At 48.8% G+C, this 13,773-nt stretch overlaps 1 protein-coding gene across 1 annotated transcript in view; it reads right to left on the bottom strand.

Moving 5' to 3' along the window:
• The window catches only part of Ia-2 (tyrosine phosphatase IA-2), a gene marked incomplete in the record, with an annotated part of 628,737 nt that extends 615,741 nt beyond the window's left edge, over nt 1–12,996 (bottom strand). The window contains 1 exon segment of the mRNA XM_077698486.1: nt 12,749–12,996. Within this exon segment, the coding sequence (XP_077554612.1) occupies nt 12,749–12,818 (70 nt within the window).
• Between the last annotated feature and the right edge of the window lie 777 nt (nt 12,997–13,773).

Here is a 13,773-nt window from a genome sequence, read left to right as displayed (position 1 = left end):
TGAATAATTTGTTAGCTGTCACCTTATCGAATGTGTTAGCCACACTTTTGTTAAAAGTAAGCTTTAGTTAACGCTCAGTCACTGCATTATTGCTCTGACCACTGCAATTCCTTTTGCGATACCGAAAGTGTGCATTACAATCAGTATGTCATCGTACCGCCTGAACCCCTACCATCGTTCCGTGTGCTACATTGCGGAATCTTATAACAAATAATGCGGTTACAAAATGAAAGGGAAATTTGACACGCGGAGCATGAGATGGGACTTTTTGGGTAGACACTCTTTAATTCGTCCACAGCAGTACTCCCCTCCGGAGCGAGTCGATGTAGAAGCAATGTAGCGAGTTGGGCAAATGGCTTAGCAAACGGCTTAGCCACTGAGCAGCTCCTGCGGTCACACTTGTCAAGTATTAACAATTTGCAGGTGTCGGACCTTTTAAACAAATTATGAAATGCAAAAAGTTTGCCCAAATCGGGTGTAAGCTTTCGCTGTTGCGGAGTGGAGCACTCCTGCAGCCTGATTGCTCCAATGAAGTCGCAACTAGGGAAGGGCAAAGTCGTTTTATATCCCCTGCAAGCTGCCGAGAATGACATTTCGTTTGGTCAGCTTGCACTACGCTCGCGCCTCCAGCAGCAACAGACCATTGCTACATTGGTGCTCATTCATTTCCCCTGTTGTTACATAGAGCGTGATAGTGTTCAATTGTCTGGAGGGGAAAGTGCGCGAGCAAGTACGAGGTTGATGGTACGTGAAAGAAAAAAAGGTCTGAATTGCATTGACTGTGCAATATGAACAACAGAGGGTCGAACCGTTTCGGCATGAACCGGTAACCGTTATTTATTTTTTCGGTTCAGTTCCGGTTCGGGTTCAGCGTGCTCAAAAAATAACGGTTCGGGTTCGGGTTCAGTTCCGGCAAAAATATCGGTTCGGTTCCGGTTTTCGGTTCGGTTCGGTTCCGGTTCGACACCCTGCTTTTTTTAATGCACTTCAGTAATGGTCCCGGCTCGCATAAATGTGCATTCATAATGTGCTGCTTCTCTCACATGTACGCCATCTTAGATCGTCCCGTTTTTGTACTGAACAAGGAAGGTGTACTGAACAAGGCAGGCTGCACAAGGAAGGTGAGTGACACGAATACGTAATATTGCGCCATATCATATATCGTTTCTGTAAGTAAGCATAGCACCATAGCAGTTGGGAAACGAAATCCACCGACATAGGTACAAATGAGGCAATCTTTATGGGGGGTGTACGGTCCCCGGACAGGCAGCGTCTTCTCCTTAAGGATATATCTGAGGCGCGATAGCACCGTGTTGGTTCTGAGATGAACCTATGCGCATACGAAGGTTTCTTTTGATCGGGCAGCACATGAAAACCTAATCTAAGAATCATGGCGATTTAACACTCGGGGAAAGAGATGATATTGATGGTAACAGTTGTAGGGACGCAGCCCCTACGTGCGCCCGCGGAGGGTGATTACACTGCAGTGCGTGCCCGTCGAACACCGATAGTGGCGTCAGTGCGTCATTTGCCCGTGCGCGCGTGTGCGATGAACAGGGAGCCGTAACGAACACGTGTAGGGCAACCAAACCCGGAGCATGCGCACAACCAACCGAGCGGCTTTAAAGCGGCGCTCACAAGAGGAGTGAGGGGAGTGCGCACCGGGGGACACGCGAGAGCAGCCACGACCATGACGCCCGGACCGCGAGGAGCAACCAGCGTCCGCGGCGGACGCTCTTCACCCGACGTCGGCACAAGTGACTGAAGACGTCGTCGTGAGTGTACAGCACCATGATGTAACTTTCTGGACAAGCAGTGCTTCAACCGCCGCAAGGTTTTCTTTACGCGCTTTTCGTGCTTGCTTGCTGTACACTCTTTTTATATTGCCGCCCAACTTGCTTTGTTTGTTTTTTCCTGCCTTGGTTTTCCCGGAATAAACCGGTGATTCGTTCTCATGCGGATCGGTGTTACTTCGTCGGGCGGGTTCCGCCTCGCGAACCTTTTACGCTCGAAGGGGGATCCTTCACAGTACACGGTATATATATATATATATATATATATATATATATATATATATATATATATATGTGTGTGTGTGTGTGTGTGTGTGTGTGTGTGTGTGTGTGTGTGTGTGGTGTGACGTCCCGCAGATGGATGGTGCAGGGCAGTTGACCGGAATGGGAGATTAGCCACCAAGAGACGGGGCGGTGCGATAGTGGTGGACGATGAAGAAGAAGTTGGTTATAAAGATGTCGGTTCGACGGACGCCATGTCTCCTGCGTTACATATATATATATATATATATATATATATATATATATATATATATATATATATATATATATATATATATATATATATATATATGCGTTTTACAATTTATCTTCTACAAGCTTACTATAAACCAGCCTCATAAGAATTATGAATAGATGCATCCAAAACAAACCGGTGACAGCATACCACACGACGACAAATTTTTTTGTGGCATCACTGGATTCGGTTAAAAAAATAACAAATGCAGAAAGGGGCACACACGACAATCTTCTCAGTTAAACGCCGACCAGTTCTATATCGCTACCCACCTAAGAGGTATTGAGAAATCTAAAATAGTACACTTGAAGAGGTGTAATTTTTATCGACAGCACGACTTCAAAAGCAGAAAACATGAGGCAGATGGCTTGATTACGATTGCGCAATGGCAAAGCGCGCGTTAGGGATACGGACAAACACACCGCAAGTGTGAGATGCGTGCGCCCGTATCCCTGTCGTTCGCGTTTATTATTGCGTAATCGTGCTCAAGTTATGGATCCCCACCATGCCCGGAATACAGCCCTTATTAAGACAGACGGCGCAAGTGGCGTCATGTATCGCATGCTTCTCCCACGACCTTTCCTCCCACTACCCTCCGGCTTTGCTCGCTACTTTTTACGTGCTCGTGAAGAGCTCGAGGAGTACATCTCTCGAGTGTCGTTATCGGGCTTCGCGTGGGCATACGACTTTGGTAGTTCTGCGAAACGGAGCAGTGTTTCGTTCATTGCACAGACGTTAGTACTGGAAGAGCCTGGCAGGGCGCATTTCTCCTACAAGTTACTGAGTATCGCCTGTCACTTATCATAAGAAACGTTCGAAAAAAAAAATACAGCCATTCACTATCGCATCGAGTTAGCGTTAAAATACAAAAGGGGGGGAGGAATACGTGATTATACAAAAATCTACGAATGCGTAAAAAAAAATCCCGATTAGTTCTTTTAGAGGGTGATGATGGCAAATTCTTATAATTGATTTTCGGAGATTCACAGGGTAACGTTTAAAAAAAAAGAGTTGATTCTATATCGCGGTGGGGCTAGGAAATGCTGTGGGATTCGTGAAAACAGATACCCTACAAACAAGTACGGACTAGCTCCGATCGACTTTGATTAAGGTAACACATTTATTTGTTTTCCCCCACGGCTTTGATTCGACCGTTTCCGTGAACACTGAAAACCGGCGCAAGCGCAGAAGTTCTTTCTCCCCACTCTTAAGCGGTCTTCTCTGCTGAAACTTTCTATTTACAGTGAAGCCAGCTGTACAGGCACAGTATGTTTTCTTTTGCCTTTCTATCCGGTGCGGCTGAATGGTGTATGGGTGGCTACATTTACAACCGTACAGCGTGCGTGCGTGCGTGCGTACGTGTGAATGTGCGTGTGCATGCGTGTGTGTGTGTGTGTGTGTGCGTGTGCATGCGTGTGTGTGTGTGTGTGTGTGTGTGTGTGTGTGTGTGTGTGTGTGTGTGTGTGTGTGTGTGTGTGCGTGCGTATGTGTGTGTGCGCATGCGTGCGTGTGTGAAAAGAATATGACTACGTAGCGGCGAATCAAATTGCCTGTTTGCCAAATGGGTTTAATTTTGATGTTACAAAAACAGCGCTACAACAGGGCAAAAGTGTGCAAAACTGGACGACGAATAACAGCAACTAGTTTATTTCTCTACGGCGTAATACATACCCTCGAACAGAAATGCAAACAAAAAAAAACAAGATAAAAAATCAAAAAGGAGACAGGAAACACTCCCATATTACTACAGAGGTAAATTTATTCTGTCATTACGAAGTAAGTATCTAAACCTCCCTTGGGCTTTTGATTCACTATTGTATCATACGCATAAGCAGTGGTGATTTGAGTGGATGCTTTTGTGCTTGAAATTTACTGAGGCTGTAGTCTAGTTTCTGCAACCCCACCCCTTCTATTTACTCTTCATGGTTCTTCATCCATTTTTGGGCCTTGTAATCGTTTTTCTGCCTATAACCGTCTTGAGCCATGGGTTGCAAAATCTAGCTTGCTTATATTTACGCAGCGTTTGTTATGTCTAGCGCTGTTCACGCAGAGAACAGGCACGATATAAATAAAAAACCGGTGGGAACAATACCGGCTGTTTCTATTACGCTTTCAATATTGCACAAGCTAGCAATGTGTGATCATAGTAGCTCCGGGCGCCAGATCCCTGCGGGCTCGCACGTTGCATTGCGGTTGGTCCGGCCGATTTCGAAACACCTCAGAAAATTGGAATTGGATGCCACCTGCTGCGCGTTCCGTACAGCGGCGTCGTGTCGATGTTGCTTCTCCCGGCCCCGACCAGCCCTCTGTTTGTTGCTTGTAGGTTCCGCGAGAGATGTTACTTGTTATTGCGTGTGCAATAGATGGGGCATGCTGGCAAAATTTTCGCGTCGATCGCGCCGCTCTCTAATTGAGTTACCGGCAGACGTCGAGGACGATAGAGTGAAGAGCGCGACGTTGTCAAGGAGACATGAGTCGAAACGCGGTTGGGCCCTTGCCTGTTCTCACGCGCCGTTTCGGCCGCGCGTCGTCTTGGCGGGTTCGTCACTCCCGACAACGCCTGTGCGTGTTTTAGAATCGAGTTTGTGGCTAGTGCAGGGCGACAGTAGAAGAGAAAAATTAGCAGTGGCTTAGCTCGGCTATACCAGGATATACGTGGCGTGAGCTAAGGTTTTTCTGGTTATTCTTAGCTTTCATGGTTGTCTAGGATTAGCTTGATTATCATGTTTACTTACTGCTGCTTCAATGACACAAACATGGTATAAGCATTATGTGACACATGTATATTTATCAAGCGGCTCCGGCACAGCGCCACCAATCGGCCCAGGGCTAAGCTGGTTCCACAGGCGCACGCCGGTGTTGCTGCGACGGACGAGCCATCGGTTCCACACCCGGCCACCCCTCGCATGATCATCAAGTGGACCGGGCCGCCACGCGCGGAAGACGCTAGGCGCGTGGGGTGTGTGAGAGACGCCGGGCAGCGAGCAACGTTCTGTGCGCCGTGTGACGTCACTGCTCCTCGCGCATGCTCAGCACGGCTCTCCAGGAGCCACGCGAAACTGCTCAACTTCTGCCAGTGCAGATCACGCTACAAAAATGGGATTCACGGCCACGACTGGTGGACAACAAAGGAGCCAATGCAGCTGCTAAAGCCAGCAGACGTGACCACACAGTCAGAGTGCTGTGCACAGTCTGCATGGTGCACGAGGAACGTGCGGAAAACGCCGCGTGGCGTGCTTCTGAAGCCGTGGCAAGCCATGCGCATCAGGTCGCGCCTTACGCTTTCGAGGGAGAAAGAGGAGATGCTCAGGCGTTTACAACGATCCACAATGTACTCTTCAATTATTTTTTACTTTCAAGAATGTATGCTATTGTTGTCCTTCTTTTCGCATTTTTGTTCTCTTTTCGATGTTGTACAGGCACAAGTATATACGATGCCATCGATACGAACATCGGGTCAAAAGAGTAGTTTTTGTTTTCTTACCCACGAGCGATTGGCCCGGCAAAATTACGCCTGAAAACGAAGCTCAGCAAATAGTCTGAACTTGCGTTTAAGTATATTGTCAAGCGCTTTCTCAGCGCTTTGTCATTTGCATGCTTTGTGGCTGGCCCATTTAGCTAGAATGAACGGATGGGAATTATAATAAGGAGCAAGCTCCGGGACTACGGGTCGGTGACACCAAAAAAAAAAAAAAAACACACAGATGACAAGTTTTGAACGATAAAGAATTTAGGGGCCATCCTGTCCTTAAAAATGGGTCTTTGAGGCACCGAGCTGCTCGTTCTAATCTGCCGTCTCCCATTCTTTCTGCGTGCAACACCTGATGCGTCGGGGCGGTGGCAGCTGACTGCGCACGTGTTCGTGGCGTGGCCTTGAAGCTTTTGTGTCTAAGATCTTCACGTGGACTTCTCCTGTCAGCCAACGGGGGGCCCCTTCTTTTACTTTGAGCGGTACGTGAGGCGCGTGCATTGTCTTCCTAGCGTTCTTTCTTTTCTTTTTAAATGCAGAGCATTTCTTTAACTCACGATGTCACCCGGCGTTGTCGGCGTTGACGTGCCTCGGCGTCCGCAACAGCCGTTCCAGGTGCGCCCTCTCCCCCACTCCTCCTCTCCCGCATCACGCTACCCTCCTCGCTCTCAACAACAGGTCCGCACCCCTTCCCCTACACTATATAAAAAAATAATACTTACCGGTGCCTGGTTTCGATCCCACGACCCTGCGGGTCGTGGACGCAAGGTACATGGTGCTCAACCCACTGCGCCACAAAGCCGACACAGAATGGAAGGCTACGAAGGCGCCTTATATCCTTGACTCATTCAAACTACGTCAAGAAGCTGCTGATACAACGCATTCACTACCTGTGGGCGGAACGCGAGGTAGATGGTGCTCTTCCCACTGCGCCACAAAACCGACACAGAATGAAAGGCTACGACCACGCCTTATATCCTTGACTCATTCAAACTACGTCAAGAAGCTGCGGATAGAACACATTCACTACCACCAACTCCCCAAACACTAAACGTTAACGCAATACACCCACCCCCTATGCGACGCATTTACTCGAGTACCCCTCGCGGGGAGATGGGCCCTTTTTTGCTTTCTTGCTTTCACGCGTTCGACTCGCTGTCACATTGTTTCTGCAGACGGACACCGCAAAAAAAAAAAAAATCACAGACAACGAGAGGCTAACAGCTTGGCTGTAACACCTGGCTCAAGAATTAAGCTTGCTTTTACTAAGCAGCTTCTATTCACTCCAATAATTGGTGAACATGCTAATCATTCAATAATATCAAACCTAACTCGTCCTAAGGCACCCTAGAATTGCACCTTTGTGAAGTCCCTTTCTTGCCTGTTGCGTAATATTCGAACTGTGAGAGCAATATGCAACTCCGCAAGAGCGAACACCGATCACATTCAACGAAAACGAACGCCCTGCCCAGTGTCGGTCGTATGGCTTTAATATGTTTCCCCGGATTGAGGCCCCCGGGTCTCCCTAGCTGACAACTAAACCCCTTCCGTTCCTTTCAAAACTTACGGTTGCCTCCCTTCGACTGAAAGATTCTGCAATCTTATTTTCATCACTCACTCACTCACTCACTCACTCACTCACTCACTCACTCACTCACTCACTCACTCACTCACTCACTCACTCACTCACTCACTCACTCACTCACTCACTCACTCACTCACTCACTCACTCACTCACTCACTCACTCACTCACTCACTCACTCACCCACCCACCCGCCCACCCACCCACCCACCCACTCACTCACTCACTCACTCACTCACTCACTCACTCACTCACTCACTCACTCACTCACTCACTCACTCACTCACTCACTCACTCACTCACTCACTCACTCACTCACTCACTCACTGGCATCAGTTTTTCCGCGGTACCTGAACGGGGCTTCTCCACGTTAAGAGTCTGTTTGCAGTGAAGCCAGCTCTACAGGCACGAGTCAATGGTCTACTTGGTGGAACTACTATAACAAGTCTACCGTTAGCGGTGCAAGCACATCTTCGTTCTTTAAACTACGGGGCAGCTCAAAACGTTCTGTAGAGCCAAGCAAGGGAGCGTGAAAATGAGCTAACGAAGCATCTGTGACTATTAAGTGATAAATATGCGGTTAGTAAGCGTCGTGCTCATGCTACCTTTCATAGGCACTTCAAGCATGCATAATCTCGCAATAAAGAGTGCTAAATTAAATATTTCATTTATGGCTTCACGCAACCTGAAAATAAAAAAAGATAATGGGCATGAGCGTGCATTATCTAAGGCAGCGAAGACATAACCTGTGGACACAAATGCCCGTGGGTCCGACGAGACGAGGAACAATCAGCCTAGTATCGAAAATACCGTTACAAAATAAGCTGGATCCCAAACCGGACGAGAAAAATATTAAGCAAACGCAAGGAAAGACAGGAATGAGAGAGACGGCAGGTGGCTTGACACGGACCAAAGCGGTCGATGCGGGCATTTCATGCCGCATACGGGCCGCTGCTTCACGCGCACCGACCACGCCAGGAACAAAACAGCGGTTGGTCGCGAGGCACGGCCGACCTGCCACGCAGGGGGGAGGGGGGGGGACAACAGCGACAACCCACGCAGAAAAGGAGTCCGCGATAGACCTGTACCGACGAGGAAGGAAGAGGAATCTAGTGGGCCTCTCCACTGCAGCGCCATCAGGGCTTGGAGGACGGTGAACGCCGTCACGCGAGTTTGACCTTTACCTTGAAAAGGGCTCGCAACCAAGCGACAAGAGAACACAAGGCGGACGACGGAGATAAAGACAAGAAAAATGGCGGCTAAAGAGAAGTGCGAAGGGGGGGCGCTAGTGATTGGACTGGGCCGACGAACGCGAATGATGTGGAAAGAGGGAGGGGGCAACGATCGGGGTATTAGCGTTTCTTTTCACTCTCAAGTTTTCTCAATTCGCTGTTGACTCTGATCGCTCCGCCTCTCCGAGATAAAAGGGCACGGGGAAACGCGTGGGCGTTGTCGCAGTGGGTTTTGCGGATTAGGGTACCGAGATCTCTCGAGTGTCCTATAGAACAAACATAAGCGAGGGAGGACTTTCAAGCAACCAATTAGACTGAAGGGACGGAGATCCCACACACTGGCTTCTTAATCGGCCGCATTCACACAGTTGTTTCGTGCCTTTACGGTGAATGGGAGAACAACAAATTGTGGTAAAGGTGTCACGCACTAAAAAACGCTACTAAGCCTTGGCAGTAAGGGGGAACGGAAGGACGTGATAAATATAACCCACTGTTTATTTTTATTTAAATCGTATGTAAGCGTAATTGAAATAACTGTATTGGGCGATGAATTGAGTACGATTTTTTTGTTATGTGATCACACGAATCCCAGCACTGAGTTTGTGCTTTTCCTGGTAACGTCCCTGTGCAATACAGTCACTGCATCTTTGTTCACAGCCAAGAACGGTTATTGGATGTTAATAATAATAACAAAAATTTAATGCCCGTTTCAAATAATAATTTGAAAACCTGTTGCTTATTTTCGTTCTCTTTTCCATGGTTCTGTACTGTTTTTGTCTTCTTTTTGCATTGTAGCATGTGTAGCTCGTAATATCTAGTTTCTGTATCAGCGTATGAGGTCGTGCAGCATTGGCCTTAGACCCTCCTCCTGTATTTCAATCCAATTTTCAACGTGTATAAACTATTAAAACAAAACAAACTCAGATAAACTAGCCCCCCTCCCCCCCCCTCCCCCCCCCCCTCAACGCAGAACAATGCATTCCTGGAGAGAACCGAAGAAATGACGGTGTCAAGGTAAAAGCGGAGTAATAAATGTAGTGGGGGTGAAATAAGACGGTACTAATATAGTCAAGCAGCCACGACAACCTTATGAAAAAATCGATACAGGTATCATTTGTCAAAAGTATTAAAGTACCTCTTCATTAACAGGTAAACGCATCTCGATCGTCTTGCGCAGCACAGAATCACGCGAAAAGGTTTTAGTCGTTCATATCGCTTCGTGGTCGTTCGATTTACATCTTCAGCGGACACCTGATGTCAAGACAAGGTCTTTATCAATTCTGTAAGAATCAATTTTTAAAAACAAAAGTGTTTTCTTCAGGGATTCACGAAGACTTGGCTTACGTCATATCCGTCACGGGAGTGACGCCAGTACAACAAAGCAAGCGGCCTGTAAAGGGTGCACCCCTCCACAAAGGGTCTTCTTGCGGGGAATCAACCTTTAGAACCAAGGAGTACGTTATACTTAGGGTTCTTCGTTTTCGGGTTTTCTATTTTAACACGAAAGCGTATTATGCCGGGATACACCAAGATTTCACTGACGTCATATCTGTCCCGGAAATGACGCCAGTACACCTTTGCCGAAGCGACCCGCCAGCAGGACGTCGCTCGCCAAGCACACCCACAAGACAGCCGCCCACCCGCAAATCATGCTCAGCTGCAGATTTCGCTGCACATCTCACTTTCATGTTTTACCGATTCCTATGACAGAGGAATCAACCACAGATTTTTTATACTCTGCTCCCTTCAATTTTTCTCTGGTTTGTTCGCTCGTTGCCTACTCAATGGGACTAACAAGTTCGTAGTGGAAGCTCAACATACCTAATAAGTTTGTGAGATCAGTTATAATTTTCAACTAACTTTATTTGTCACGTAACGTCATCCTGTAGTCCCTTCTAGTCGCTCGTATCTCCTGGCTACCATTGCTTGACGTCGCCATTAAAAAAACTACCGCACTTGAAAGTTGCTTTATATCCGTTCGGATAATGTTATTACGTCCTTACTTGTCTTGTGTTCTTTTTTATCTCCGCACGGGTTCTTCGTTTCTCGTTTTTCGTTGTGTGCTTGCGTAAACAATCTGTGAGCGCTGTGAAACAAGGCACCTTATTTGCGTTTTACGGATTGGTACTACAAGACAAGGAACGAAATTTCACGTAGGTCGTGTAGCCGCTAATCTAGAAAGAGGAGAAATATCCTTAAAATCGCGGTAACGGTGCGAGTACAGTCGTCCCAAAAATAGAAAGTGCCTTTGTAAGTTGGCTGTGACACCCGAGTTGGCCAGTCTTACCAAGCAATCCTTGCATTTTGGGGACAATACGCTTGGCACCAGCAATTCGGTTTGAATAAAAATTTCCCCCTCTTTGGGGATTATCGTCTGCATGAACCACGCAAACCAGTTTACGCAAACTTCATGGGACAACAGCTGAGCATGATTAATTGCGCAATGTAGCAGAGAAGAACATTTCTTCGTAGTGGGGCTGAAGAGAGCGTGTCGTGCAAGGGAAGACTAATACTAATGCAATGTAAGGCTAGAATTATTCCTGTAATCTATTCCTTTATGCTAAACGCTTACTTATGCTAAACGCACAATGACAATTAGCCGGCTTTCGTTTAAGACTAGTTCGCTTCGAATGTAGAGCTGCCCAGATAGCGTGAGAGAAGACTTGTGGAAGATGAGAAAAGACCCATCGTCGACGTTTACCCTATTTTGTGTTTCTTTCGCTAATTATATCCCGCGCATACATTAGCGCAAGGAAGAATTTAACGTGCAGAAGCGAGAAATCCTTTAAGCCGACCGCGTTTCGTCACGCAACATTACGAGACACGCTGTGCTCGCGTTGATATCACTTCGTAGGGGATTCGAAAGCGAGGTTGTGGCATGGCGTTAATAGGAGGCTGACCAAGTACGTAATACGAGAACAGTAACGCCGAAATTTGCGCTGTGGGAAGTACTGTGCGAATACATTTTTTTTCAGTAGTTATTGATTGATTGATTATGAGGTTTAACGCACCGATGCTACACAGGCAATGAGGCGCGCACTAGTGGAGAGCCCCGGATTAGTTTTGACCACTTGTGTATCTTTAACGTGCGCCGAAATCTCGAACACACGGGAGTGTCCACTTTTCGCCTCCATCAGTATTTCAGTACTACGCAGTCCAACGAAGAGGCGGTGACACTGCGCGTAGATGCCGCTTAGAGCCCATAGTTCGCGGCATGCTGAATAGGGAAGTGTTTACAGGAAGTAACTTAGAAGTGAGTGCAGCTACACGTCAGTAAATCACTGCGGCGAGCACATGTACAGCTGATAGCATGCCAATTTTTCACAGTCTTGGAGGGCGTGAATTCAGTACTCCGCTTTTGTTTTCTTTGAGTAACCACGGTGGTCAATCGAAGCTGCTTTTGGAACCAACAAGCAGTGATTGTTACCACGGAAAGGTTATCTCTTGTACTTGTGGCCTGTTTGCGTGTTTCGTTTGTTCCAGGCGTCATCAATGGGAGAACCGCAACTTGCACCCCCTTTGTCGTTTCTCGCGGCACGCACCCACAACGCGCACAACCTGTAGGACGTCGCGTTCATTGTAATAAATACACATTACGACACCTCATAATTCCTTTTATCAAATATTGTGATTTTGTTAGTTCGGCATACGCAATTACAAAAGCTGCACTTCGGCGACTGCAGCGGAGATCGCCACGAGGGAGGGAGTACCGCTCCCTAATCAGCTGTCTTACCGCCACGTCATACGGCTACGCTCGGCATGAGGCGCATGTTAACCGAATCAATCATAGCGGAGCACACAGCCGCAGCCTACAGAACACAGGACCCAAAGATCAGCCACCCGCGCCGACCGTATTCACCGTTCCATATGACTGCGGCCCGTCGCGGGGCTGCCTCACGTGTTGATCGCGCAGCAGCACACTTCGACCGCGCTCGTGTCCGTTCCGAAACGAACGACGCTCCCGCTCACGACACGCTCGGACAGCGGTCGCTTCAATGAAGTACGTGAGCGGCATCACGGTAGCGGCGTCAGCCGCGATAAACACCATCCCGCACGAGCGACACGCGTCAAAGTACGCGCAGCGGGCACGAATCCTCGCACGCGCGCTTCTCCGCTGGCCGTGTTATTGGCCGCAACGGCGGCGTTAGGCTTACCGACGCTCCCGTCCGCCGTGCAGCCGCTGCCGGCGACAGCTAGGAAGCAGAGGGCGACCGCGGCCAGCATGACGCCGGTCGTGCAGGCAGGCCCTTTTTTACTCCATCGAGAAGCAGTTTCCCAGGGTGCGGGGCAGGATGGGCATCGGCTTCGCGAGTGTCGTTCTCACTGACCACCGAAAAACACCCGGCGAAGGGCCTGGAAAAAAAACTCGCCGCTGGACGTCCGACGGTGTCTCTCGCTTCGCCTGCGCCAGATGGTGCCTCCCGCGCCTCCGGGAGTGACCCGGATGACGGTGACGTTGCGTCGACGTCGCGCTGACGTCGCGCCGACGCCGGCGGCCTGGCGTGAGAGCGCGACCTTTCGGTACGCACACGACGCGGCCGCGGGAGAAGGGGGCGGTGGGGAAGCGGGAGGGAGCGAGGGGATCTGTGGGGGAAATGGGTAGACGGGGAAAAGCGAACAGCGAAATAATGTGCCACGGCGATCCGTGCGCGGTGTCCGCGCGCTGGGAGCGAGCCTGGCGGGCCCCCAGCCGTGCCCCATTATGCAAAACAACCTCCCGCCTCCACTCGCTTGTATGTTGCTCAAATCGCCATCTTGACACTTCGCAGCCTTTATTGCCCATTTACCCACCGGTGATTCCGTGGAAGGGCTCGATTTGTCGCCGAGGGGGTGTCCGTCCTTCGCCGATGCACGCAAATAAAATGAACGCATAGGAATGTTTACTTTGTCGCCGAGGGGGTGTCCGTCCTTCGCCGATGCACGCAAATAAAATGAACGCATAGGAATGTTTACTGATCGAAAGCGGGATGTCTGGACAAATACACACGTAGAAGAGACAGAGTTATAGAAGTGCCGACGTCAACAGGTGTTCCGAAAAAAGCAGCGCTTGATGCGCCGTAGTCTGCACATTCCGCTGGCGGGGCGCTAGGAAAATACTTGAAGCGAATTTCTGCGCAAACAGACGTGCAGGCGTATGTAAACATTCATGATCAGACTAGTTTTATTCCAATCTTCAATG

Source organism: Haemaphysalis longicornis, unplaced genomic scaffold (genome assembly GCF_048455015.1).
Source record: "Haemaphysalis longicornis isolate Haplotype H1 unplaced genomic scaffold, Haemaphysalis longicornis Haplotype H1 scaffold_2, whole genome shotgun sequence".
Classification (NCBI taxonomy): domain Eukaryota; kingdom Metazoa; phylum Arthropoda; class Arachnida; order Ixodida; family Ixodidae; genus Haemaphysalis; species Haemaphysalis longicornis.
The sequence above is the reverse complement of the archived record's forward strand: the minus strand, read 5'-3'. Positions and strand labels throughout refer to the sequence as shown.